This window comes from Meleagris gallopavo, chromosome 8, assembly GCF_905368555.1.
Source record: "Meleagris gallopavo chromosome 8, MGAL_WU_HG_1.1, whole genome shotgun sequence".
Lineage (NCBI taxonomy): Eukaryota > Metazoa > Chordata > Aves > Galliformes > Phasianidae > Meleagris > Meleagris gallopavo.
Window position 1 is genome coordinate 5,432,739 of NC_139411.1, and position 27,278 is coordinate 5,460,016.

The 27,278-nt window shown below is 36.7% G+C and overlaps 1 protein-coding gene and 1 long non-coding RNA gene across 14 annotated transcripts in view; one reads left to right on the forward strand and one right to left on the reverse strand.

Moving 5' to 3' along the window:
* Positions 1-215: 215 nt before the first annotated feature.
* Positions 216-27,278, reverse strand: part of LDB3 (LIM domain binding 3) — a 123,611-nt gene continuing 96,548 nt past the window's right edge. For 10 of the 13 annotated variants that reach the window (XM_085229496.1, XM_085229505.1, XM_085229506.1 and 7 more), the window contains 8 exons: positions 25,915-26,022; positions 20,825-20,869; positions 18,474-18,601; positions 11,830-12,130; positions 10,450-10,630; positions 7,877-7,997; positions 6,513-6,628; positions 216-4,832 (listed from right to left, as the gene is read on the reverse strand). In XM_085229496.1, coding sequence (XP_085085622.1) covers positions 4,743-4,832; positions 6,513-6,628; positions 7,877-7,997; positions 10,450-10,630; positions 11,830-12,130; positions 18,474-18,601; positions 20,825-20,869; positions 25,915-26,022 — 1,090 coding nt within the window. In that variant the 3' untranslated portion in view covers positions 216-4,742. The remainder of the gene's footprint in view (positions 4,833-6,512; positions 6,629-7,876; positions 7,998-10,449; positions 10,631-11,829; positions 12,131-18,473; positions 18,602-20,824; positions 20,870-25,914; positions 26,023-27,278) is intronic. The other 3 variants (XM_085229507.1, XM_085229497.1, XM_085229498.1) reach the window with 2 other exon arrangements.
* The window catches only part of LOC146543846 (uncharacterized), a 36,161-nt gene continuing 16,874 nt past the window's right edge, over positions 7,992-27,278 (forward strand). Inside the window, exons 1-2 of the long non-coding RNA XR_014884721.1 lie at positions 7,992-8,285; positions 14,747-14,924. This is a non-coding gene — a long non-coding RNA (uncharacterized LOC146543846). The remainder of the gene's footprint in view (positions 8,286-14,746; positions 14,925-27,278) is intronic.

Here is a 27,278-nt window from a genome sequence, read left to right on the forward strand (position 1 = left end):
CAGAACTCACGCAATCAAACTTCATTCTCAGATTCATCCGTGTAAGCCAAGACAGAATTTAACCATTCCTTGTAAACTTGCTATAAACAGCATTTGTTGACACGGTCTTGCTAAGCTACAACATGTACTGTTAGTACACTACATCTTTTAAGCATACCAATGTTTGTTTAAAATAGCACAATTTAGCTAATAAAACATTCAAGACTGATGCACAATAAGGTTGAAACCAATGCTTCTAAGTTTATTTTCGGTTTTGAAGTAGAGAATACAAGCTTGTGTATGCTGTCAGCTGTTCACATGCCATATTAACAAATATGTCCAAATTGTAAAGCTTTAAATGTATTTGTACATTCATTTTATTACTAGACTGTTTTATCCATGTTGGCACAGGTAATCCATGCAAGCTACAGTTATTCACACCTCATAAACCATGCTGCATTCTGACCTGAACTAACTAAGAACCTCAGAAAAATATGTATCTAAAAGCAAGGGCACTTGTGGCATCAAGTCAACATGTAAATATATTATAAAACCTAGGCTTCTATGATCACTGCAGACAAGAAATCACTCAGTTTCAAATTCTGGTGTTTGTAAATACTAAACAAATTATTATCTGCTACCTGGAGACAAGTATTACAAATAAACATTAGCATTCCCAGCATTAGACACTAATGAGTGTGTCTGGTGCTGTGTATGTTCACATTATTAAACATAAATATGTCTTTAAGAAAACATTTCACCCAAAGTACTGACCACTGAAGGACCAAAGTAAAATATTTTTCCTCGTTTAAAATTGCAATATGTGAATCCAGTACATTACAAATTAACTCAGAAAAAATAAGTCAGATCAGTGGTTTTCTTTTCAGATAATAAAAGCAAAGCCTTCTTTGGTAATCTTTACTCTCTTATGCAAAAAGAGCAGAAAAAGAGAAAAAGCATTAAGGTCATTTTTGAAGCCATTGACTGAAAAGATACTGAACACATTATTAGATAAAATACCAGTATTCTTATTTGGTCATTCAGAGGTACAGGATCTTTGTTTTATTACGTAAAGTCCCATGTTAATTAATATAAATATTTAGAGGAACTTATGACTTATCCCAGGCATCTGTTACAAGACATAAAACATAAACAAGTGCACATTATTCATCCTGCAAACACGGTTTTTGTATAGCATTTATATTCAGTGATAGTTGAAGGGCCCTGTTCTGGATTATTTAACTATGCATCTTTTCCTCCATATCACAAAGGTGACATACGGCAGAAGTGTATCAGCAGTTATGTGGGATTCTATCCCTGTGAAAGTTAAAAATCTACATTACTATTCACAAATTTCTGGTTCAGATATGTGCAAAAATTATGTAAGGGCAGGTAAGTGGATTCTCTATTTTTGGACCTTATTATGAAGCAGCACAAGTCAAAACAGGAAATTTATTACATGATAATCCTCAGGGTATCTCTGTTTTTCACTCAGAGATATCACTGTACCTCATAAACTGATATGTAAACTAGTTTTAATCTCACTTGCTCAGACACCAGCTGGAGTCAGGGCATGTGTTACAGTGCAGATTACCTGTCCAAGGAAATTTTTAGGACCCCTTCAAGTTAGTACAGCTCCCCCTGAAATCTCTACTGCTGCATTTTCACAGTTGCCACTGCACAAGCTAGCTCAGCTATGCCTAACATATGTTGCATTCACTCTTCTGCAGTGTTGACTTCTACTAGATAGGATCCTGGATCTTCCTTGCTCACTCATTCGGTATACATTCATACTGTATCTTGGGACTATTGTCACTCTTTGTACCCCAGTTTCCTGTGCCAAGCCCTTTCCTTGACCATAGCAAGTCATGCTGGCTATTCTCTGCTTCCTCCCTCTGCCTCAACCGAAGTATCTAATATATCAACTTAGTGCAACTGGCCTTACCTATCTCCTCCCCCTCCTCCAGCCCCAGCTTCCCCTGCCTCCCCAGTGCTTCACCCTTCTACACAATACCAGAGGCCCTCAAGCCCCCCTGATTCTGGCTGCTGCAGGTGCTCTGCCCTCTTTGATCCAAACCTCTCTTCCCCTGCTCACACCGAGACCCCAGATGGAAATCCTCCCACATCCCATAGTTGTCCACCTGAGCTCCTGACGGGAAGTCCTGAGCAACTTCATCTGGCCATCTTGGGGTCCCTTGTGAATATGGAGAAGAAAGAAGCATCTTCAGCCTGGCTGCCTACCACATTCTCTGCACAGACTGTACACCTCTGGTTAAGCTGCAGCCAATCATCTCTGACCATCTCCTAAAATGCTGCATCCTTCACAGTACCAGCAAAGAGGAAGCTCTTAGGGACAGAAAAGGTGGAGAGAGACACACACATAAGCACATAGATTAGATCATGACATTCTACTGAGGTGTCACATGCTCTAGCAGTCTGTGTTGTGCCAAGGAGTCAGACTCCCTGTTTTGAGAGTTTGATGTTGGCAGTAAGAGACTAGTCCCAGTCAGTGGGTAACACAGAAGTCTGCCCAAGGAGCATCTTCAATGCATTCAAAAATTAAAAGGAAGTATAGAATTGTCTCACTCTTATAAAAACGTATTTAATGAATCAAATATGAGTAAAAATGTATTTAACTTCCATGATTATAGTTTATTCCTCTGGAGAATATTATGAGCCAAATACCTGGGTTTTGTAATTAATGGAACCATGTTTACATCAGCCCAGCACTGACTGAAAACAGAAAATTTGTTTCCTATAGAAAAACAAAAACAAAACAAAAAAAAGCTTTGCATATAATGAAGTAGTGTTATAGAATAACTAATGCATTCAAAATCTGACCCTGTAAGCACTCAGATCAGATCCCTGCTAAGATCAGTGAGAACTAAGATACCTGCTGAATAAACACAGGTCATACATGTCTGAACTGCCACAGGCAGTTATGGTTGTTATTTTCTTCCAAGATGTGGACTGCCTGCAGCTAATTTAACTCACATTTTAACCCCCCTTTTCTTTTATTTCCTCCTCCCCACACTTCTCCCCACAGCTTTGGATAGCTTTTCATCACTAAAAAGACACACCTATGTTCTTAGAATTGGCATTACCTATAGGAGAGAAAAGACAGACAATGCCAAGTCATTCCCAGTTACTCAAAACACAAGGTACAGTAGTGTGCAGATAGCACCAGAATGTGGCCCACAGAACTCATTCTCACCCTCAGAAATACTAATTAAAAACTGTCAGTACTGCAAGCTGTCAATACACAATCATAATTTTCATTTAAGCAAATTAATAAAACTTGAATATTGATTAGGCTTTCCATTTTAACTCCATTTTCTATTCAACAGAACTGCTGCCTCCAATACAAATAGATATTTAAAATTAGGAATTCAAAATCACTGCTAGTACTACAAGTATTGCTTTCAAAAAAATCAAACCAACCAAACAAAAAGAACAGTTTTATAAATGTTTGAGCAACTTCGAAGTTTTTTATAAAATATTTAAAAATAGGACTATGATGAAGTGACAAGGCCTACTGTCGTACAATGGCAAATGCTACGATGTAGAATGTGTTATATTTAAACTGAGGAAAACAGTAAAAAGCATCTGTCTGTGGTGTTATGCTGCCCAATGAATTTTTATCAACATTCATTTACACTGATAAAACATTGATTGATTACATTCTACAGGAGAAATAAAGGTGCCTTTTTTCTAGGTATGTGGGATAGATTTGGCAACTTTTGCAAGCCATCTCCCACTTTCTAGCTGTACTAGATAGAAATGTGTCTTCGTTGTTAATCACTATTAAAGATCCAGAAATGGGTTCCTACCTCCCACTTATATCAATGGACATTATAAACCAAAGTAATATTCAGGTTTTTTTTTTCCCACAAGAGGAAAGGCAAACTGGTTTTGAATCAATAGCCGCAGTTCCTTTCCAGCCAGCCTGATTCCATTCAATTTAAGAGCAGGCTGGACAAAGCCAGTTATCCTTTTCCATTAAGATTTGAAAGTGAGATATCTACTGCTCAAGTATTAGCCAAGTGCACTAGCAAGGTTGACCCAACATGTTTTCCTCAATCTTATTGGGTGTGGAAAGAGTTAATTCCATTTCCACTCCATTCTCAAACTAAGCTACTCATTGTCTCTTAGGCTTCAGAGCTACATATGGATTCAAGGCAAACTTCTTATTTGGAAAGAATCTAAAATATTTGATGCTATGAGGTAGCACCACAACATAAAGGAATAGCACACACTTTTCATAGAGGAAACCCTAACCTATTTATTTCCCTTTGAAAGCTGTGCCCTTTGGTTCTACTGATTATTGTTCGTATAGCACTTACTCATTCTTTTTATGAAAGAAAATGAGCTATTACAAGAGAGTGAGTTATTACAATAACAGGACTTTTCCTGTTATTCTTAAACACTAGTGTGTGGTCTAAGCAGTAAAACTGCTGTGGGTAGTTCATTTTAAATTCTATTTATATATTACGTTTTAAATCACAGGTTTTAATCAGTATTTCTCCAAACTGCTGCACTAATAATCTGTTTTTAAATGGAGTATTTAATTTGGTTTTGATTGTTCATTTTGTATGAACCACGCAAAAGCATGTTCTGCTCCTAAGAAACGAGGTTAAAATGAAACTTTAGAAATATCAACTTTATAGCTTCTACCAAGACAAATGCTAGCCATGGTTATCAACTTTATAATTGCTCATTTAGTCATCAGGTTTCCCCAGCATTACTGACTTCCAGCTCTTTTTTTAAACATTGATGGCATGGGCATGCTTCTTGCACAGTGGCTTATCCTTCTTGGAGTAGAACGGTTGACCTTCCAAATTCACATGGCATACCTAGAATTAGAGAGAGACAGAGGGAGAGAGAGAGAGAGAGAGAGTTAGTTTAGGTCTTGGTTTGGTTAGTGGCACACTCAAACACACACAGGTGGCTCAGACTTCAAGACCTAGATTCTGACCCCTGCACTGCATGATTTTACATCGGCATGGTCCCAAGTGTACCTCCTGCCGTGGCACCACCTGATACTCATTCCCCTCATTACTTGGGTGTTTTTGTGATCAAGGAATGACTCAATCAGACAGCTGGTATCACTGAAATTGTGAATTATTCTTCAACGAATTAAGCTCACTACCCGGCTTCATAAGTGCCAGCGTTGACATAGCAGAGTGTGTGAAAATGCATAGCTAAGGGCAAGGTAGCCTAGATTTAGATCAACTTTATCTCTGCTGGAACTGTGCTGATATCCACACTGGGCAGCACAACAACACGTGAGGTCAGAGTTAGCTAAACCACTTAAGGAAGTCAGTGCATTAGAATCTAGTAAATGTTGTCCCTGCTTGTGGCAGGCTTAAGACCAGTGAGAGATAACATCAGTGATGCGCTGCTACGCGGGGAAGGAAAAACCATGTGAATGGATATGAGGATAAGCACATCAAAAAAGATCTTGCATTTGACTTTTAGCTCACTGAAAAAAGGTGGAATTAGCTTCTACAAAAACAGCTTAGAGAAATACATTAACAAAAAGGATGTCACCTCTGCACAAAATTGGGTTGCTAATAAAATAAATACATAAGGATGCATCTAGGTGAAAAAGCGAAAACAAGAAATGGAAGTATACAGAGAAAGTGTCCTTTATAAGTTACAAACAGCTGTTGGTTTGTGAAGGAAAATGTCTGCCTTGGTATTGCTTTCTATGTTCAAATTTCCAAGATATTTCAGTTTGCATAGAAAAACACCTTTGTGGTACTCACTTCCACATACACTTAAAGGATCAGTAGCCAGTTTAGCCTAATATATTTATAAATATTTCTACACTTTCTGCTATTCAACTGAATATTAAAGTTCAACAAATCTTAGAAATTGTCACTTCTGGTGTGGCCAACATACTATTTTTTTAGCTAATTAGAGGTTCTTTTATTACCTTATGAATAATAGGTTGGGGAGCAGCACAGCTGTATTGGAGCCATATGAAAAGTTCTGCTTATCATACACACGTAACTGCTTTGTGTGCAGTGTAGGAATATGGCCACACCATAACTGATGAGCGTGACCAACTTCTACATTAATTACTATTCATTCTCTCTAAACAGATTCCTTTTTGCAACTTTCAATAAGAATTCTGAATGGAAATGCAAACTCTACTGCTTTGTAAGTAAGATTATGCCTATAGTCCTCAATTGTATTGATTTATTTTAAATCCTGATTTATCTGGTAAATATTAGAATAATAGCAAATAGTGCTAGGTATAAGTGTACATAGAGACTCTCTAGAACTGTATGATTTATTAAGGAGCATTCGCTTGTGCTGGTTAAATTTAAATTTAATTCTACTAAAAATTTACAGAGCAGAAGAGAAATGAATCTCATCCCTCTCCATCTGTAAGTAAGAAATGAAATTCAATCCCTCTGCATCCTAAGGCATATGTTAGTCATTTCTGCTTCCAGGTCTTCTGGTGTTACTTAACAATTTATGATAAAAGCATAAAGAAATGAGATAGTATTTGGTATAGAACCTACAGCACAAATGAAGCAGGTATCGTGCCAAGTATGTCCAAGGGCTTCAATGAATTTATCTCCAGCTTCCACAGGAAAATCACAGCCATGGCATTTTGTGCTGAACAAAGCAATGTAATCTAAAATAATAAAAAAGCCAACTTAGAACAAACTCTTAGCATAATCACATTACACCCAAAAGAAATAGAAAGTTTCCAGACGATAATTTTTTTTTATTATTTTTGCTCAGATTTTCTTACTATATTCATTAAAACACTCCCATAACAGAATTTTAGAGCTGCATTTTTTTCCCCCACTATTTAAATACAAATTCAGTGCAATGCCCTGTGGCTGTACAGTACTACAAGTTGTCATCACAAACACAGAATATGCACTTAGAAGCATAGTTTTAAGTTTCCATGAGTAGTTTTATTTCATGTTGAAATACTGTGGTTCTTCTGTATTAACAAAGAGTATTATAGAAACCCCTTAACTGCTGCATAATACATCTCTATTTTGAATATCAAGTCCAACTTGCAAATAACTTGAAAGAGACAAAGCAGAATCTCAAACTATATATGGAATTAATGAAAGTGATTAGAGGCTGTGGTGAAAACTGCAATTTTAAAGGGTATCAAATCAGTCATGCTGTAGGATTTTCTAAGAGTTACTATGATAGGAAAATCTGATTTTTGCAACCAAAAGGAAGGCATTTCCAAAGAAAACTAAGCCAGAAGCACATTTACAGGACATGGACGGGCTTACAGAGGGAATACCAGGTTAACCCTTGCCTGTGTCAGGCCACTACCTTTAACTCTTCTGTATTTTTGGAAATCCTGACTTTTTCCTTTCTAGTCAGCAAGAAGCAGCACTCAGAAAACAAAATCTGCACTAGCATGTGTTGCACACCTGAGCAGAGCTATCTTTTCATATAGTGATCCGTTTTAGGTTGGGATAGAAGCATCAAACAACTTAGAGAGAATTTGGGCAGCAATCCACACATACTGTATAGAAGCACTGTCAGAAGAAGAGTTTCTTACACAGTAACAGGAAGATTTTTAGTGAGCAGAAGATACCAGGGAAGTTATGGGGACAGGAGCAAATGTGAAGGGAGAGAAATTAGAGCTAACTGTTATAATAGGTTAGGGAGATAAATGAAGTCAGGCAATCTGGGACATAGGGACAAAAAAGACCAGCACTCTGCCAACCTATCATTGAGTAGAAAAAATATCAAGAAGGAAACATTTTTAGATGTGGACAGTGGAGGCAAAATACACTCTTGGTTGGGTAGCTGGTTTTATTTTGTCCAGCAATTGCATTATTTGTGTGTTGCTTCCGTACAACATAAAGCACATGAATGCTAAGCAGAACCATACAGCTTGCTGTACCTTTCTCACAGTAAGGTTCTCCATCTTCCATGTGAAAGAGACTATTCCCAAATGGCTTCTTACAAGCAGCACAAACAAAGCAACTTGTGTGCCAAGTCTGTCTTAGGGCATGCATCACTTCCTGTAAAATAAAGAAACAAAAGTCTCCAGCAGAATATCAAGCACTGCAACTACCTACTGGAGAAAAAATACAAGGCACAGATGCTCAAAACTTTTCACTTTTGTTTCAGGCAGTTCCTTTTCTCAAAAGAAAGAAGTATAACAGAAACTAAGCTCCACTGGAAAGAGAGAAGTACAAGTACTGCAAAATTTCTAGAGCAACGTATTTGCCAGAATGAAACAACATAGTTCAGCCAGCTGTTTGTATCAACATGCCCAGTTGCTGTCTCAGAGGAGATTCTACACAAAGGTTTAGATTTTTTTTCTCCTTTTTTTTTTTTGACATTATGAACTCCTCAATGCAAGCGTATGATCTGTTATTTAAAGTTTGAAGAGCAATTTCACCTCTAAGACCAAGAAATGCACAAAGGGGATAAATGATTTAAGTCTGATGTTTTCAAAGCAACTTAGATTATGTACTCATTTCTTCAAGCTTCTCACAAGAACTCTTTACAAACGTGATTTAAAAAAAGTTACTGGATTATGACTTACATAATTAGTCAAAATGAGTCTGTGCATCTGTTGCTAGGCCATGTGTTCATCACAAAAAAGCAAATTCTGCACATGTTCTTTACAGAAGAGAAGCTTGACAGTGTACAAGTGGCATTTTTTAAACATGCTTGTGATCCATGCTTTGTATAATCACAAGCACTGTAAAGCTCCTAAGTTTCTGGCACCAAATTGAGCTGTCTTTAAACTCCCACCATTCTCAATTGTTTCTTCCTCTCCTACATAGTCGCCTGTGTTCATGAACAAGTGTTTGCAGGACAAAACCAAGGAACTGACCTTTCTTTGGCAGGCTACTTTAACCCTTAGCAGTTCTTTAGTTGTGTGTGTAGCCACATAAAATCTTATCCAATATCAAGAAAAGGCACAGGAAGTAGGAATAGCCAGATTCTAGCATGTTCTTTTTTCCGTCCAGTATGGAGCAATCTCTATTCATTCTTATCTTGTCATATGTAAGTTCTGCAAGTCCAAAAGCTGCCATAGTATGCTCTAATGTATAGCTAAGTACCTACTAATTTGTCAGTCTTGTTTGTCAATGTTTGAGAGCATATCTCTGTCAAACTGTCAGAGGGCTAGACGCTTAACTGGAGTAATTTAGCTTGGTTAACTTCAGTGAAACAGTGATTAAAGCAGCTGAGAATCTAGATTCTATTTTACGTTGTTTCTGATTAATACATAGATTCTGATTCTTTGAAACATTTATTTCCATTGACTAAGATAAAAGAGACTGAAATCCATTTCCACGCTTTAAATCAAAATAGTCTAGTTTATGCTTTCCATATAGAAAATCACTATTGGGTTTCATTAACTTCTGCTACTGTTTGCAAAACAGTTATCACTGATAAATAGGCTTGGATCCATTTATGAACCTCACTGAGCTAAGAAGCAAAGAGCAGATAGAGAAATCTTATTAATATAAATAGAGGCAGCTGGCATCTTTGCTATTTTCCTGATGAAAATCCATAATGATGGACTGATCTGTGCCAACATTAATTAGGTAAGTCAGGACTCTGCTGTAAAATTACTCCTACTGCTGCAGAGCCAGAGCTCCACCATAAGCGTCTGATGCCGCCACCCCTAATCAGCAATAGCAGAGTAAAGCATCTCTCAGCCAATGCCAACATTCAGACAGATGTCAAAAGATGACAGCTAAGCAGTCGAAATGGATGTGGTATTTCTTTCTTCTTCAGTAAGAGAATCATAGCATATATGCGCTGTAATTGCATGCATAAATAAACTGCTAGAAGTATCTTAGTGTATTCATGCCTCATTATCATCTATGGTATGCATAGAACATATTTGCTTGTATCTAGGCATCTATTTTAAAAAGTTAGCATCTATTTTTCTCTTTCTTCAATTCAGATCATTTTATTTACTGTTTTTTTGTTTGTTTTTTTTGTGTTTGTTTTTGTTTTTGTTTTTAACAATAAGAAGTCATCAGCATTCCTCTCAGCAGCTGTGCTGCTAGCTAACAGTGAAGTGCAGTATGAGCATCTAGCCTATCTAAGATCAGTCTTCTCCATGGAACTTTAGATTAAGTCAAGTATTAAAACATTCCAGTTCAAGTCTCCCTTGCATGAAGACAAGGAAAAGATAGATAAGATAAACATCCTGTGTGCTTGATAGCAGTGAACTATCCAGAAATTGTAATGTGTTTTACACCTGAGAGATGATAATTGGATTACTTATTCTATCTAGTTGGATAAAGTACAGGAATAGCCAAGATTTTGGTTACCTAGTGATTATTATAAAATAATGTGTTCCTTGTTCCAATATTATCAGCAGGCTAAGGAAGTATTATCAAAAAGGGAAGAAATAATAAAATAACTACAATCATTGCTTAGAGTTTAAGTTATTTCTAATTTCAATGGATCACGTATAGTTGAAGTAATGGTTCTCTTTCTTACCCCCATGATCTTAGTGTGGCATCTGGAGCAGGTTGGTGCAAAGAACTGCTCATAACAGCGCTCACAGTATACGCTATTCTGCTCTTCCACAAAGCACATATCAGCCAAGGATGTCTTGCAGTAAGCACAGTTGAATTCTTCTGGGTGCCAAGAGCGACCCATGGCTACTAGGAAAGGACCCCTGTGAACAAAGATATTTCTTATTGCAAAGATACTGAGTGACCGCGATTACAAACCCATTTTGCTAGATGCTGCATCCATGTATAACAAGCATTCTATTCAAATTATGAAGGTGCATATTAAAATAAGATCCAGAAACCTGAGCAGAAAGTGTCTTTTTAAAGATTATTACTAAAACACTTTGCCAACTGTTTAAAGTATTTAATTGTTTAGACATATATATTGCATTTACAAACAGCTGTCAGAAAAATCATCTATGTTTTTCATATCTGCACAGCTGTAAGTGATCTTTGTGACCACTGGAAAGACGATAGGAAAAGACCAAGGTTTGTGAATCAAAAGATAAATCCACTATTTGAAATCACAAGAAAGCAGGCCAATTTCCAAACCTACCCACATACACCCAATATCCTGCCTTATTTTCTTTTGAGAGACTGCTACATGCTGCACATTCTAGAAACTTTAGTATATCAGAGGACAAGCTGCTGCTTGATTATATGGAAGACACAAATTTGTTTGGGTGATTTACTCTTGATTGTAATTAGATGTAGCGATCGGAATTTAATTCTTTTATTACTGGAGTCTTTCTGTTTCAGAATACATAAAGGGTGACAAGCAGTAGTTCCACTTCACCAAACTAGCTCCTTTTAGTGGATGAGACTCATTAAATGTGGATTACTTCAAGTTGGTTAGCAGTCCAGAGAGTTACACTGGGCGCCAATCCAGCAGAATGAACTGGGAGAGGAGGGAGAGGCATGCTATGAATCACTGATAATAGAGTGTGGGCATTATCTTCCCAGACACAAAAGCAACAATTACATCTGGCTGCTGTTCCAAAATGATGTCTTGTTCCTTTTCTTCCATCCTTCTACTGGCCCCCAACACTCGCAATGCAGTGGTGTATATACCTCCTTCAGGGGGTACTTTAGGGACCAGAAAGTCGTTTTAAAAAAACAGTGATTTGCCACAGCCCCCATGAAACCAACAATTAGCATGTATAACTTCACAATGATAAAAAGTGAACTGCACCATAGCAAAATGAGCTCTGGAAATGTTAAATTAACGAAGCAGATAACAGACAACCCTACTGTAATTTAACTGAGGCTTAGGCTCTGGTACTGTACATTAACGTGTAAAAAACAGTCTCCCTGTTATATTGTCTTTTCTGCCTCATCCCTCTTCAAAACCTCATGACCTTACCGAATTATGCTGTTACAGTGCCCACAGAGAGGAGTTCGGTTGCTGGCTGGAAAACGCTCAGCCCTCTGAATTGTTCCTCGGGCTATTGCAGGAGCCAGGGGAGAAGCTGAAACTGGAGACGGGTATGCAGATTTAGAGGCAGGAGGTGGTACTGGAGCTCCCCTCGGAAGGATGTTCTTTGTGACAGTGGTGGTGGTTTTTCCAGGTGCAAACTTCTGGGAAAATGACTCGTCTGTTACCCAGGGAGGACGGCTTGCTGGCTCCGTGTTGGCAGGGGTGTAGGAATGGACTGGTGCAGGTGCTGTTTAAAGCATGCCAAAAGAAACCAAGAAGGATTATTAAGTCTGTTCTTCCGATAGCAGAACAATAACCAAAGCTTCAGAGGACAATTTGTTATGGCCTGTCCTATTGTCATTCATTAATTCTGGACTGAAGCCAAGGATTTCAGCACAATCGTTGGTTTTTAATCTACATGCATTACAGAAAACATTGCCTCCTGGCTTGTAAAGGCTTTATGGAGACCATTCTCAAAGATATCTCTCCATTTTTCCAGTAGAAATGGATAAAATGGACAGTTCTGGGATAATTTGAAAAGCTGCCACGTAATCTGTTTTAAGGCACGTTATAAATAGAAAGGCCAGATTGTGTAATGAAGTTTTAGACAGAATTCCCCACAATTTCAATATGGAGTTATGCTTGAATTTTCATTACATTCATTAAAATGTAATGAATGTACACAGACGTCAGTACTGTTCACCACTTGTAGAACGTTAGACTCGTAGGTTTCTGACAAAAAATAGACTCACACAGAGAACATAGAGATAGAGAGCACTGTAAGAAGCACTGAGGGAGCCAATTCAGCTCACATGATCAGCAAAACAAAGCCAGCAGCACTCAGAGGAAGGCCAGACTTGCGGTTGTGACTGATCTTAAGTTCTGCTCTTGGCTCTGCCACAGACTTCCTGTATAAGCTTTGAGCGAGTTGTAGTATCTCTGTGCCTCAGTTCCCATCTATAAAATAGAAATGTAATACTTCCTTTCTCCCACCTTTTCAATACCACATAAAATGGTCTGCGCAGAGACTGTGCCTGTTTGTATGTATCAGGCTTTCATCTTGGGTGGAGCTTTATCACATAAAAACAAGCAGAAGCTAGAGCCTGTTCATACTGAGATGTTTTCCCACTGCCTTGCTCTTTTCAAAATGCCAGATCTGGCATTGTGCAGGACTGCAGCTATTGCCTAAGAAACTACCTCACTTTGCCAAGTACGGGAGTACTGAAAGCAGCTTTTCCTTTGCAAGGAAAACAAGTGAGGGATTGTCAGCATGTGTGAAAAGGAGTAAAAGCTTGGAGAGTTGTTCTGCCCAAACCGGAGAGCACAGATTTAGAACAGAAGCCAAGTCTCCTGTACTCAAAGCAAACACTCTGCGTAGTAGATCACGGTGCCAAAAAAATGATGAGCAAATATACCATTTGTGGCTTTAAGGGGCTTTCAGGTAGAAAGGTATTTCAAGCAAGGAGAAATTTAGAATGTAACACAAATATCTCAGGATAATAAAGTGGTGATAAGATTATATTTTACTTAACACTCCACTCCTTCCTTAGCTCACGCTGCCAGGCAGAATAACACACATGGATTATTATTCTCAACGTGGATGTGTAAATCGCGTATGCATCAATCTACTGTGGTCAGCCAGCTTAGTCATCTCTGATTCCATTTTTTATTAACTTCAGAGTTTCTAACACATCTTCTTGATAAAACTTTTTTATTCTTCAGTATCAAGTTTTCTCCTTCACAAAACTGAATCTCTCATCCTAGCTTGAGGCTTCTTTTTTTCTCCTGGGAATGGTAAACATTGTTTAAAGATTTCTGAACAGAGTTTGTATCCAATCCCTTCAAACCCCGGGGCTGTTGCTATTTATGTATTATGGTATTAGGCTAGGCAAAATTAGAAGGCAATATTTCATCTCTAATTGGTGAGTTCAAAAGGCTCCCACCTATGAGACTCTGTAATTAAATAAGGTGACTTTTAGCTCACTCAGTTTTGTGGAAGGATTCTCCCTCCCCCACGGCCAGTTCTTGTTCATACAAAGTAAGGCAACGCATACCACAAAGGACCTAACAAAATGGTCAGATATTCAAACTCAGGGATCCAAAAGCAAACAATGAATAGAGTTAATGTTTTTAGGATATATTTTTTTTTAATGATCGTCTTTAGTAAATTAGGAGCTCTTTGTTTTCCGCTTTTTTCCCCCTTAATCTCATAATGTCATTGTTTTATTTTTCCTCTTTATTCTGATCAACATAGCATATGATTTATCTGGGTTCAGAGTAGTCTAGATTCCTTTGAAGGATTAACACTTGGGATGGGCCTTTTTTATTCTCTATACCTTCTTCTATTTCTTCTTTTTCTCCCTTTCAGCAACTAAATCCTTCATTTTCAGTTGCTGAAAGAAGATACCGAGGGAATTACTGCAAAATGGCGAATACCGGGTGTTTACAACTGCTCTGATTTCTCCATAGTTAACTAACATTCCAGCCATTATCATTTAATTTAAAAGCTGGATTTATTACCGTGTGAAGAGGTTGGAATTTCTGTAGATTTAAAATGCCACCACTGCAATGCGTTACACCTGTTTCATTAACAATGAGATTTTAGTAATTGTTATTAAAAAGAAATTGCTTTCTTACTATCTTACAGTTGTATTCCCTGAACTTACATGAACCGCTCTTTTTTCTTAGCAAGTACTGCCATACAAATTTACCTTGCATGTTTATATATTTCAAAATCTTTCAACATTTATACAGCAAATAAAAGGTGCTGTCTGCTGCGCGTTGTATCAGCTAACCTTTACCTGCTCAGCAGTGAATACTTGAAATAATTCAGTAACTCAACCTCTATCACCTTGTTTCTCAGCCTCAGAGTCTCTTCTAGTAGGAGAGAAACAATGGGACTACTGTTATGTGAAGAGAATGGTAGGAGAAGAAGAGGTTTTTTAGCAACGGTAGGAACAAGCCAATTCCGTCTGAGGAATTTGGAATTCTCATCAGCTCTTCATTTACTGCCAATGGATATTCTTCCTCCAGAAAAAAAGGTATGTTTTCAAAGACTCATGTAGTAATATATAGATGTATATAGTCTCAAAAGCTTTAGCCTTACAAACTAATCCGTAAAAACAATTTCTCTTTTTTTGTGTGTTTTGTTTTGTTAGTGGAACACAAATTTTAGTATTTCAGTAATAGTTTTCCAGTAACAAATGCAGTTCATAATCACAAATTATTTGGCTAGTTCTACATGTAGTGGCCACGTCCTTGAAGCCCCAAATATTTGTGTATACTGTTCAAATGCAGAATAAAAGACAGACAAAGCAGATAATGCAACAGGTCCTCCACAGGAAGACACTACTCTTATTCAGAAGAATTTAAAAAGAAATAAGAATATGCATAACCTGCTATTCTAATCTTGAATGTGTTAAGGCATTAGTAAAAAGTTTGTTGAGATCTGTGGGAATCTTTCTACTGATTTCTAAAAGAATGGATCAAGCCTTTCCATTTGAGCCATTTTGCACATCTGAGTAGTCCCTTTTTGGACTTACAAATTTAAAAGGGAAGATCTCCTTTCTTGTTTTTAAGTATTGTGTTACTTCGTAGTATAAAGCTGGTATTTGGGTTGCTTGAAATACATGAAAGCACTATTGTAGTCTGGAAAGTACAGGAAGGAGAGATGCAAGTATTTTCTGCCATCTAGTGGACCGTGTTTAGAAAATAAGTCTGTGTGTCTCTTAAAAGCACCTTATGTAATGTGTGGGAAAGAAGTGGGCAAAAATCTCCATGTGGGAGCAACAGAAACAAAGATTTTCAGCAGCAGAAAAGTCTTAGCAGTTCTTCTCCTTCCTTTAAAGCATAGGCTTACTGATTTACTCACATCTGAGCTACATACTCAGCAATGCAGTTTCACTGTAAGATACATTCAGAGTAAACAAGATTTAACCCTATTACTTTTCAATATGATCCAGATTAAAATAGTCTTGTAGACCTTCATAAGTGGCTGATTTTTGTTTCTGGATGTTGCACACATGGGGCTGTATGTTTTAATCTGAAAATTGCTAGTGTGGAATTTTAGAGGAAGTAAGGCATCCTATTCCCGTTAACACTGACTGATAGCATAAAGGAATTCCTTTGCTAAATTCTCCACTACAAATCCTTCACTATAGTCATTATTTCAGCCTTTTCATGGAGTGGATTTACAGAAACAGAAATCTAAAGTTTATTGGTTAGAGTGAGAGTACCGTTACTGCTAAGGCCCGAGGCTGCACTTGGAGAAAAAAGATGAATATTGTGGTCTCATCTTTCATCCTTCGAGAACAGTTGATCTTTTCAGATTAAGGTTGCATTTTACACTGCAGGCAGAATTTACATGCACTGGCAAAGTTGGATGAGAAGCTTTTCTAACTACTTTCTTGGCGACATGATCTATCAGTGACAGAAAATGTTCCTTCCTCCATTTCTTCCAAGCAGCAAGTTTCGGTTTGCTTACAACTGCGTCTGTCTTTAAGTCCAGGGTCATGTTCCAATTAAAGTGCTACAACACCAAATGAAGAATACTTGAAAAAGGTACCAGACAAAAACCAATAACCTACAATAAAATGCCTTTCTGTTAAACCACATGTACCTGAGTCACTCTGGGGTTTAATTAGAGAGGCATTTTATAATTATTTATTTTAAAACTTCTATTTATTCTCAAATTTCTCTCTGCAACTTCCTGAGGAGGGAAGCACAGGAGGAGGTGCTGGTCTCTTCTCTGGTCACTGATGACAGGACAGGCAGGAACAGCACAGTGCTGTGCCACGGGAGGGTCAGAGTGGAGATCAGGAAAAATTCCTTTGTTGTGAGAGTAGAGGAACAGTTCGGCTTCCAACTGAGGTGGTTGATGCCCTATGCTTGTCACAGTTCAAGAGGCGTTAAGCACCAACAATTAGCTTTAAATTTTGCTTATCTCTGAAATGGCTAGGCAGTTGGATCTGATGGTCTTCGTAGATACTTTCCAATGGTACTATTCTGTCTAAACTCTTGAATAGAACAGAGAGACTTACTGCTTGTCTCTCTGCGAACTTTAATGCTATTTGCATCTGTAGTATTTCATTTGTATAATTGCAAATTTTCTCAAGTCCTCTGGAATACATTATGTCCTTTCATTACCTACAAAAGAAGAATTTCCCACATGCAGGCAGGCAAAGCTTCAATTTGAAATAATTTTGCTGTCTACACAGTGACACAGAAGATATTTTTCATACAGAACTTTTTAAAGTTGTCATACTGAGGCAATGCGGCTCAAAACCAGCAATATAAGGAATTGCAAAGAAGATGCCTATCACAGAAAGTAAAAGTTGGGCCTCTTATTCTGAGCTGAATTAAACAGGCAGCTTTTTCCCTAACAGATATGGATATTGCTTTACGCCTGATGCAGGTCTGTGTAAACTAGAGTTTTCACTGCCCCCAAGTGAGCATGGTATTTTGTACTAACCAGTTTATTTTGAAGATAATTTCACTTTCTAGAGCTTGCTCTAATCTGCATTATGGAAATAAACCCGCTGTTCTCATCTTTCCTTCTTTTGCAAGACGGAAATACCATTTGACTGAGAACACAGTATATGCTGACTCACCTAACCAAAATCAAATGAGGAGAAAGTGAAACCTTGATTGACCCTGAGATCCCTAAACAGTCTGTTAAAGTTCTGAACTGACTTTTTTTTCCACCTTTATATCTCAAATACAAAGATAGGTGTAAAGCAGACCGACTGATTTAAGTAAAATTTCTGAATCAGTTTAATTCCAGTAGATCCAGAAATAAAGCACTGCAGAAAAGAATGAGCTTAAGACTGTTATTATTGTTGAGCTTGTCATACATACTTGACTGTCAGAATAAAAATCAACATTTTAGTTACCTTGCTAAGAACAGAAAACTTAATTTGAAACAGAATTGCATTTAGAGTTAGATTGCTAACTCATTTAATTCATTCATTTTGAAGGTTCACATTTTGGTCATCACTAGTTTTAGAAGTTGACTCCATTTGTAACACATTAATACAAACAGGATTTAAACAGCATCAAGGAGTATATTTTTCAACTAAATGAATAATCAAATATATTTCTTCAGTAATTGGATCTGTGGGAAATGGAAGCACAGTATTACTAAGTACTTTAAGAAGTCATTCTTTAATTCAAATACAAGCCTGAATTTTAGAAATTCATTATGTGGTTTTCTCTATTTTGCAAATATCCTACTTCATTTATTTTGTTTCCATCCTAAGGTGTGCTTTCTTAAGCTATTCTATCAACTAGGAATTGCCCTTAGGATCCTAAATGGGTGTACTGGGCTATTTTGCAAATGCACCGACTTTGAGAAATGAGGCTGTACACCATTTTTACAGACTGCTCCCTTGCTTGTCGTCTTCCTCCTCCATTTGTTCCACATTTTTACTAATACAAACATAGTCCTTGATCCTCAGCTGAAACAGCATTGTCAGTTCAGCTGGTTCTGCGTATACAAATTTCCTGGTAAAATGCGTGTTCTATAGCAAAATGTACATATTATTTTTCTAAAAGTAACGCCTGTGCATTCTGGTACTTGGGAATCTCCTTACCCGGCTGGTAGACAGAGGGCTTTATGCTAGCAGTAGTGACAACTCTTGGTTTTGAAGCAGCAGAAGCAGCAGGACTTTCACCATAGCTTGCGGAAGCTGGCACTGGTGTATATGACTGGCTTGTGTTTCTAAAAACAAAACAAAGGTATCAGAAACTTTATAAACAGCCAAAGTTATTGAGTACAAAAGGAAGAGATTTGGATGCTTCCGAAGTACCCCAGAAGAACTGTCTGTGAGAGCTAGAGAGAGAATACAGTGACATTCACTAATTGTTATCATTGCTAAGAGAGGCTTGAAAGTTCTTTAGAAAGAAAAATATCGTAAATTATGATCTCAATCTAAATTCAATGCTATTTTTTTCTGATGCTTGGATTCGGCAACTGAAAAATACACGACATGAAATACTACTATGTGATTTCTGCATTCCTAGATTAAAAACTTTTGCTCAGGGTTCCAAGCATCAATAATGAATACTTTTTTCTCCATTTTATGGCTCAGATGGTTATTCTGTGTTTGATTATAGTCGCATGTTGAAGTATATGCCTCTTCTACTTGCCCGTTACTTAGGATGATTCTGTTTGTAGTAACTTTGCTTCACAGACTCCTAAAAGAGCGTCACAAACAAAGCAAGCAAGAAGGAACGAATTAAAGAAGTACAGAGAAGGGAAGTGACAAATACTGAGATGCCTGGAGTAATAAAAACGTTCTGTGTTCAATATCAATTTAATTCACCCCAATAACATAGTATTACTCTTTCAGTTTCACTATCTCAATGAGCCAGGTATCTACCAACTTGTGCTGAGATTTTAGGAGTTACTTCTATTGACTTTGTCTATAAGAGACAGTTTAAGACATCCTGATTTGCAAGATCATGATCTATTGTGGCTTGTTCTTTCTCTGACAATGGAAGTAGATCCTATCTGGAGAGCATGTTATAATTTTTACCTATGATGAAACCAGCAAATTTCTTCCAGTGCTTTACATTCTCACAAATGTAAACTTTTGATTTGATTTTAAATTTTTAACAAAATAAACTTATCCTGGCAATCCAGCTACTCTGCTACTCTGACATTTACTTACACAAGCTCTAGCCTGCAGAGCACTGCTGACTCAAGCTAATTTATTTTGTCTACTTAGTCCTAGAAACATTGCTATTGCTATAATGACTGTAGCTAGTTACTTCTACACCCACTCTAGGGGTTAGGTCTGGATTCTGTTGTGAACTGTACCATGATTTCATAACCAGCAAAGCACGGTATACCTTTCAACTTTCCATTCCTAACATCTACCTCTGCACCTATGATGCATAAGAGCACATTCTACTTGGGGTCACTGGACAGAGAATCATTGCTTCCACTGCAGCACAGACAGGAAGAGTTATACTTCAGGGACTTGCAAAACATCGTTAGCTGAATATGCAATATCTAAAGATTTTTCATTGTTTTAAAATCTATTATTCAAGGTAAACCACACAGAAAAGCAGTAAGAAATACTTACCTTTATAGGATCAGTGATCAATATTTACTATGTGAATAGAAAGTTTTTAAACTGTGTATATCATACAGACTTAATCTGAAAACAATTCACAAACAAAAAAGCCTACTCCCAGATGTGCAGTTTCACTGATGGCAAGATTCATTTCAATGTTTCTTAACACACAAAACACAAAGAAATTCTGAGCCAGATTAGTGATTACTTTAACTGCCTTGAAGAGAAATGGTTATTAAAAATTCAAGTGTTTTTTAAAGTTAAGAGTGTGATAAAACCATGCTACCAGATTCCTTGTATGTGTAGGGAAATTAAGTCAAAAAGACAAAAAGAAAATGCTGAAAAGAATTCTATTCATTGTATCAAGTTAATGACAAAATTAGAAGTCAATAAGTAAAATCTATTGCAAATATATGATGAATATTAAATACAGTAAGGAAGATAAAAAGGCTTATCAAAGAGAAATGAAGTGTTACGATACATCATTACAGGTTTTAGTGAAGTTAAAAGATTTATCAGATAGAATTTCTGCTGAAGAAAAGGAAATAGAGTTATCATTAAAGAAAAAAAAGAAAAAAAATGGAAAGGAAGGAAGAAGAATGAAAAAATAAGATGTCCTAAGTGCTGAAGATGCTGTAATGTAACAAGAAGCAACGGCATATCTAAAGCAGTGAAAGCACCCTTACTGGATTTATCTATAGCAGCCAATGGCATGTGAGAGGCAATGAATTAAATACTGGCTCTGAAAACTATTAGTTTTAAGAAAATAAGGATTTTCATGTTAATACTTCATTGGATGCAGCAATAAACTGGCTTGTTAAGTGCTTTTAAGGTACAGTAGCTGCACAAAACATTTTTTATACCTCTTCGACTGGTAGCTGATGGAGGTGGAAGAATGCCGGTTGAAACTAAAATGAGACAAAAGTTGGATTTGAAAAGAATGTATCAAGAAAATAGGGATATCTTGTCTTACAGTGATTTTTCTTATGAATAGGAGATATTTTTAATAAGTGATAAATTAAACAACACGTATATACTTATAATAATGTAAGATCAGTATTACATTACACTTTGCTTATCTTATTAAAGCTGGGAATCATAGTGAAACCTGAATTAGGGTCACAAGTAAATGAGCAGAGTATATTGCTTTGTAATTCACTCTCACACACTTCTGTTCATTCTTTAGTTGTGGAATTACAATTCTACCACTGGACTGTTTTCTTTGACATTCACCATCAATTTGTATTGCCACAACAATTCGGTATGAATTTTCTTTTGTCAATAACATAAGCTTACTTTACATATAAGGAAAACTTGAATTAACCAAAGTTCAAAGATCAGCTAAGTTTCCTGGCTAATTATGGATCAAACAAGGATAATCCCACAGAAAGGACAAGAAAAAATAGTTGAAACAGCAGAATCAATCTATCATGAGCAACTTTTCCATTGCAGTACTGTTCTACTGTTACATGCTAAACAGAGCCCTGGGTGAATAAGTAGATTTTTTTTTTCCTTGGGGAAACAACGTCATTTCAGAAAAAATGCTTCCTTCATGTAAATACAAGAAGCACTGAGTCCCCGCAGAGCATAGGATACGAGAAACAAGGGGGTTCAGAATGAACACAACTCCTGCCTAAGCGCAGAGCAGTACAGAGCTGTGTGGCAACAATCACGGCATGAAGGAACACAGCCTATATGTGCCAGAAATAACAGTAGGACCTTGTCATGCATCAGTTATCTTCTTAGCTTCTGGAGAATTTTTTCCCTTTACCACAGACCCTGGGATCATAGCAGCTATGCCTTTCTTGTAGAACCATAATCCTGACTCTTTGCTTCTCCTGTTGCTATGTTCCTGTCTCACTGGTTGTCCTGCTTTTACCCTCCTAACAGAATAACCAATTGCATAAAGACTTCTATCACTTGTTTTAAAAACTTCTGCCATGCTTTGTTTATTTTTTGTAAATACGATTAAGTGCGAAAGTAACATTAGTTCTGCAGGTTTAAAAGGGCAGAGAAACACAATCAGTTAAAGATTAATGACTTCTAACATCCTTCTTCAGGAAGATTATGAAAATTTTAGCCGTGTCAGTTGCTACGCCTTATTCAGAAAAGTAAAATCAATATAGAACTCTTCTGTCAAGGTTTAAAGTCAGATTTAAGTGGCTAAGGACACTAACCAAGAAATCATCCTGTATTTTCTTGGTAGGTTTCTTTAATGTAGCTGGAAGGGGAAAAAAGAAACAAACTTCTGAATCAGTGGTGGGACAACCTCAGGCTTGTTCTACCTGTACAGTTTTACTGGATGGAGATATTGTTGTAACTAAGGTCATCCATATTTTATTTTGAACTAAAGTTATATGAACTACTGCTATGCTCCAGTGGTAGATGTCAAAGTGATGCTTGACCTTTAGAACTGTATTTTGGCATGCTAGTACATTTCTTGATTTCCAAATGAAAACTGTCCGATGTTCAACAATTTGAATTATAAAAATTTAGAAACCAATTCTTATATTTGAATGCCAGCTATAGTATGTGGCAGTTTTTAAAATAAATAAACATGAAACAAGTGCACAGAGATAAAGAAGCTATTTCAGCTGCAACAGAACACTTCAACAAAATGTGAATTTGCATTTTGCACTTGATTGCTAGGAACCAATTTTTAACACACCCTATGAGTTTCTGATTTGCTTTTATGTCCTAAGGCTTGTCGTATTACTGTACTACTAAGAGAGGCACTACCTAAGAGTATAACACATGCCAGCTGATAACAACTTGAAGTATATGTCAATATCTTTGACTTAGAACAATTGCCAGCCATGAACAGTAGCTTTTAACAGCCTGATGAAAGCATTGCTCTCTGAAGCAGACACTTGTTTTTCATAGGTTCTGAGGCTTTCAGGTTGGAATGTACCTCAGGATGTCTCTCATTCCATCTTTTGCTCAAAACAAGGCGAGCCATCAGTTCAGACCATGTTGATCAGGGTTTTATCTGGCGGGGTCTTGAAAATCTTAAAGAAGAGAGTTGGCACAGTCCATCTGGACGATCTGTTGCACTGCCCAACTTGAAGGTTGGCTTAAAGGTTTTTTTTTTCCTTAACCAGTCAGAATCTTTGTGTCTCCTGTTCTCCTGCAGGGCATCACTACAAAGAGCTCGGTTCTATCCTGTTAATGATTTCCTCATAGGTAAAAGAAGGCTCTTGTTAGCCTAGGGAAGAGAAGAATTTGGAGGAAGAAGCTAAGCAAAGCTTGTTTCTTCAGCTGTTCCTTCTCATCATCATCTCAGTGGCCTTCCACTGTACTTGTTCCAGCTTATCAACGTTTTTCTTTACTGGGGAACTAAACTGGATATAGCATTCCAATTGCAGAATAACAAGTGCAAACTGAAGGGAGTAATCACTTCCCTTAGTCCATGCTCCTTATTCCTAGGCAGTGCTGCCCACATTTGCTGCCCACTGGCACTCAATAAAGATGCCCTTATCTTTTCAAAGGAGGAAAACGTAAAGCAATCCATGCCAACCTAATGCGTAGAAGATATTTAAAATGGAAAAAAAATCTAGTATTTCAGAGTGATCTTTTTATTAGTCCTTACTGATAGATAACTAGAAATAAATAACTACAAATGATTTTATAGTTTCAAGGTCTTACATTTTTTCTGAGTGAAAGAAATGTGAAATTAAAGTGAAATGGATAAAGTCTCAATTAAAAAATAGCATTATAATCAGTTTATTAGCTGTTTATATATAAATTATATTTATTAGTTTATTAATAATATATGTTATTATAATTTATTAAAAAGCCATGTGTCTCATATTTCTAAAGATCTATCACTTTTATAACTAATTTAGAAGTTCAGGATGTTTTGGCTCACTTATTTGTAATGGTTTTCGAAGTTTTTAGATGACTGAAAAGTATTGCCTTAAAAGCTGGAAGCCCAATTTAGACTGGCCCCCTTGGGTAGCAGCATTCTCAGTTATCAGTCTCAGTCTGCCTTCACCCAGTCAAGCAGCTTCATAGAATAGTAAAAACAAAATTCAGAAAAAAACTATTTCAGAAGTAAATTCATTTCTTAATATTTGGAAAATTGATAGTTTTGACATTTTGAAAATCGGATGCATTCTTTAGCCTTCCTTTTGTATCCTCCCATTCATGACTCTTAGAAGTTGTCAGTGAATAATATATATATTTTTTCCACTCAAGTGTAAAAAAGGCCTTTCTAATGTAAGGTGGGCAACAAAATAAACTTTATTACAGTTTTACCAATGAAGCCCTGGAAGTAATATATGCCTATCATCTGTGTCTTTTTTTTTTTTTCTCTCATTATTGCAATATTGATCACTATTTGCAAATATTTTGTGAAACTACTGCTAATATTAACGAAAGTACTAATGCCATAATACTACTACTTCTAGCAGGTCACTACATGAGACCTATTATTAGCTATTTTGTATAATTTTCACTGTAGCTAAGAGAATACCAAAGAAATCTCCTATGTCGACAGGTAAAAATATACCTGTCATATCAAGAGTCTTATGGCTCCTAGGATACAGACTGATAAAATGCAAATGTCCAAGATGTCCTCTTGCTGGCCAGAGTAGTACCATGGCTTCATATTAATGTCATGTTCTGACTGATAGATACATTTCGGTCCTTAGCTCAGAGAAATACTAAATTTGAGTCTCTTCTGTCAGTCAGAAGAAATTACTAGGTTTTTCACAGCAGTGTTATAAAAAGCCAAATGCACACAGTTATTGTTGCTTAGTAAGTATGGGTCTTGCTTTGACTGTTAGGGGCTCCTGTCAGCTACAGCTACATAGGACCCTGTTCTCATATCTACAGGTGATCACTCCAACTGACTGAAAGGGATTTGTTAGCAAAACATGCATCGGATAAAATAGTACTGGTAGTCACATTTAAGGGCCTAACACAGAAAAGGAGTGTAAGAATTACTTCTGAAGTGCATGCACTGAGCACTCATAATTTTAAAATGACGTCATCTTACAGTGTTCTATGATAGATACCCATAAATAACAAATTCTATATGTAATTCATCACTTCAGAATTTTCAAGTTTGTGCATAAAACTAGATGTGTTACTAGTAGTAAAAACCCCTACAAAGTCTTCTATTTCATTCTTGCCTACTGTTCTTGGTACATTCTTGGTGACACCAATTTCATAAAGCAATTGAAAATGAAGTTGAGAAGAATGTAACTTAGATAAATGGACTTACATCAACATGTTAGTTTGATTTCTCATGTTTTAGTAGATACATATGGGAATTAGAGAAATGGAACTAAACAAAGCCATGCTTACCTACTAAAACTCAGAACTCATCTGATCTTCTGTTACGTAGCTGTTTCATTTTTGCACTAGTTTCAGTGATGTGAAGCAAATAAAAATGCTTTCAAGTCTGTACTTGTGCTTAGCACCTAACTGCTGTTTTTTATGTTAATCTTGAAGATCATTATATCTCTTAGTATATCTCTTAACGTGTGCTCTTCAAATGCGTGTGTTCTTGCCTATCCGTGGTCGTTCATTAGCCACAAGTAAGAACATAACAAATGAAGAACTGTGGTCTTTTGAAAGTGTATCACAAGGTTAAACTATGATCCCATGTTTTCATCAAGAAAAAAAACCCCAAATCTGTCATTCTCAGCTGGCCTCACTGGACACATTTTCATTTTAAGATGGCAAAACCAGCACAAGCTTACCAACTGAAGCAACTTTGATCAAAATTATTTTCTTGGTTGCCTATCATAAGTCTAAAACTTAGGTTTTTGTTAACTTGGTTTTAATGTGAACCATCAAACAAGGCAGCAATTCTATTAAACACATCATGCTTTTAAATATTTTTCACAAAAACAATCTCTTAAGAAGCCAAAAACCTTAAATGTGAGAGAATAATACAGAACAAAAACAGAGTACAAAGAAACAGAAGAGATCTTTATAGATATACCTAGACTGAGATGAGAGAGCGGATGAAATAGTGGAAGCTGCTATTGACATGTTCTTGGACCCAAGGAAAGGCTTAGGTTGTGAAAGAGAGCTGGGGGCTGCAAGCACTCTGCAGAAGACATAGTAAAAGTATGAAAGCATATATACAATAAATTTACAGGGACAAAAGTAGTGCCATCAGAATCAAACTTTGTTGGAGCTCAGGTACAAGAAGGCTGCTGCATAGTTACCAGGAACAGGTTTTCTGTAGCATACATCTGCAGGCTTACAGAATAGCACAACCAAGCACATTCCTAGAGAACACAAGTCAAAATGCACACATTATGTAAAAATCTTTTTTAAAAATGTCTATTGAAAACGAAGAAAGGCTGTATTTTGAATTCAGATGTTTCAATCTGAATTCAAGCAAAACGTTTTAATATAAAAGCACTATCAGATAGAAGATTAACCTCCTTAAGAAAACAGGTTACTGACATGATTAGTTGGGTAAAGGCATTTAGTTTTAAGGCATATATTCACAAATCAATTTTCTTCGTGTTACTATTTCAAATAGGGAATAAAATTGCTTAAACCATATAATTATTTCATGTAAAAGTGCCTTTCAGCATAGTCCTGAATTACAGTATAATATCCTATATTCAATCCTCCTTTGATAGCTGGATGATTGGCTTTCTTGCACTGGACTAAAAACATTGGATTCCTGTAGGTCACAATTAGGAAGAACATTACTGAGGTAAAAATTAAGTAGTTGGCACGTATAAGTAATCCAAGTGAACTAGCACAAATTTAAAAAGAAATAGAACCAAGAGAACACTTCCAAATCCATGTACAGAATTCTAAGGTATGACAGATTACGTCTTAGATCTCAATTATTTTAAGTAGTTTATATTATTGGAAATGTGTTTTTCCCTGGATTTTTAAAGCACTCTAGAATACGTATCTTTTAGGAATACTTATGTAGCAAAAAATATAAAGAAAAGAACAACAGAGAAGCAGATTCTATGATTCTAGGTGCAGTAAACAAATTCACTCTTACTTTCCCAACAATCTCTATAATGTGACAGCAGCGTGAGTCCTATTTCTTGCCAGGCTGAGTTTGATCATTTCTGATACATGACTGGAATTCCTACTGCACACTACCAGTGTTACGAATTTGCATCTCCTTGAAACTCACATTAGCACTATAGCTTAGCTGCATTAGAGGAAAAAGCTAGATAAATCTATTAGAGATGACTTAAAACTTTACAGAGCACCCAATCATCAGATGTGTGGTTTTGCTGAAATCTGCTACAAAACAGTAGGCTCAATTACATGAGTGAACTACTTTAAAAAAATATTTCCATTTCATGCCACATCACAGAAATT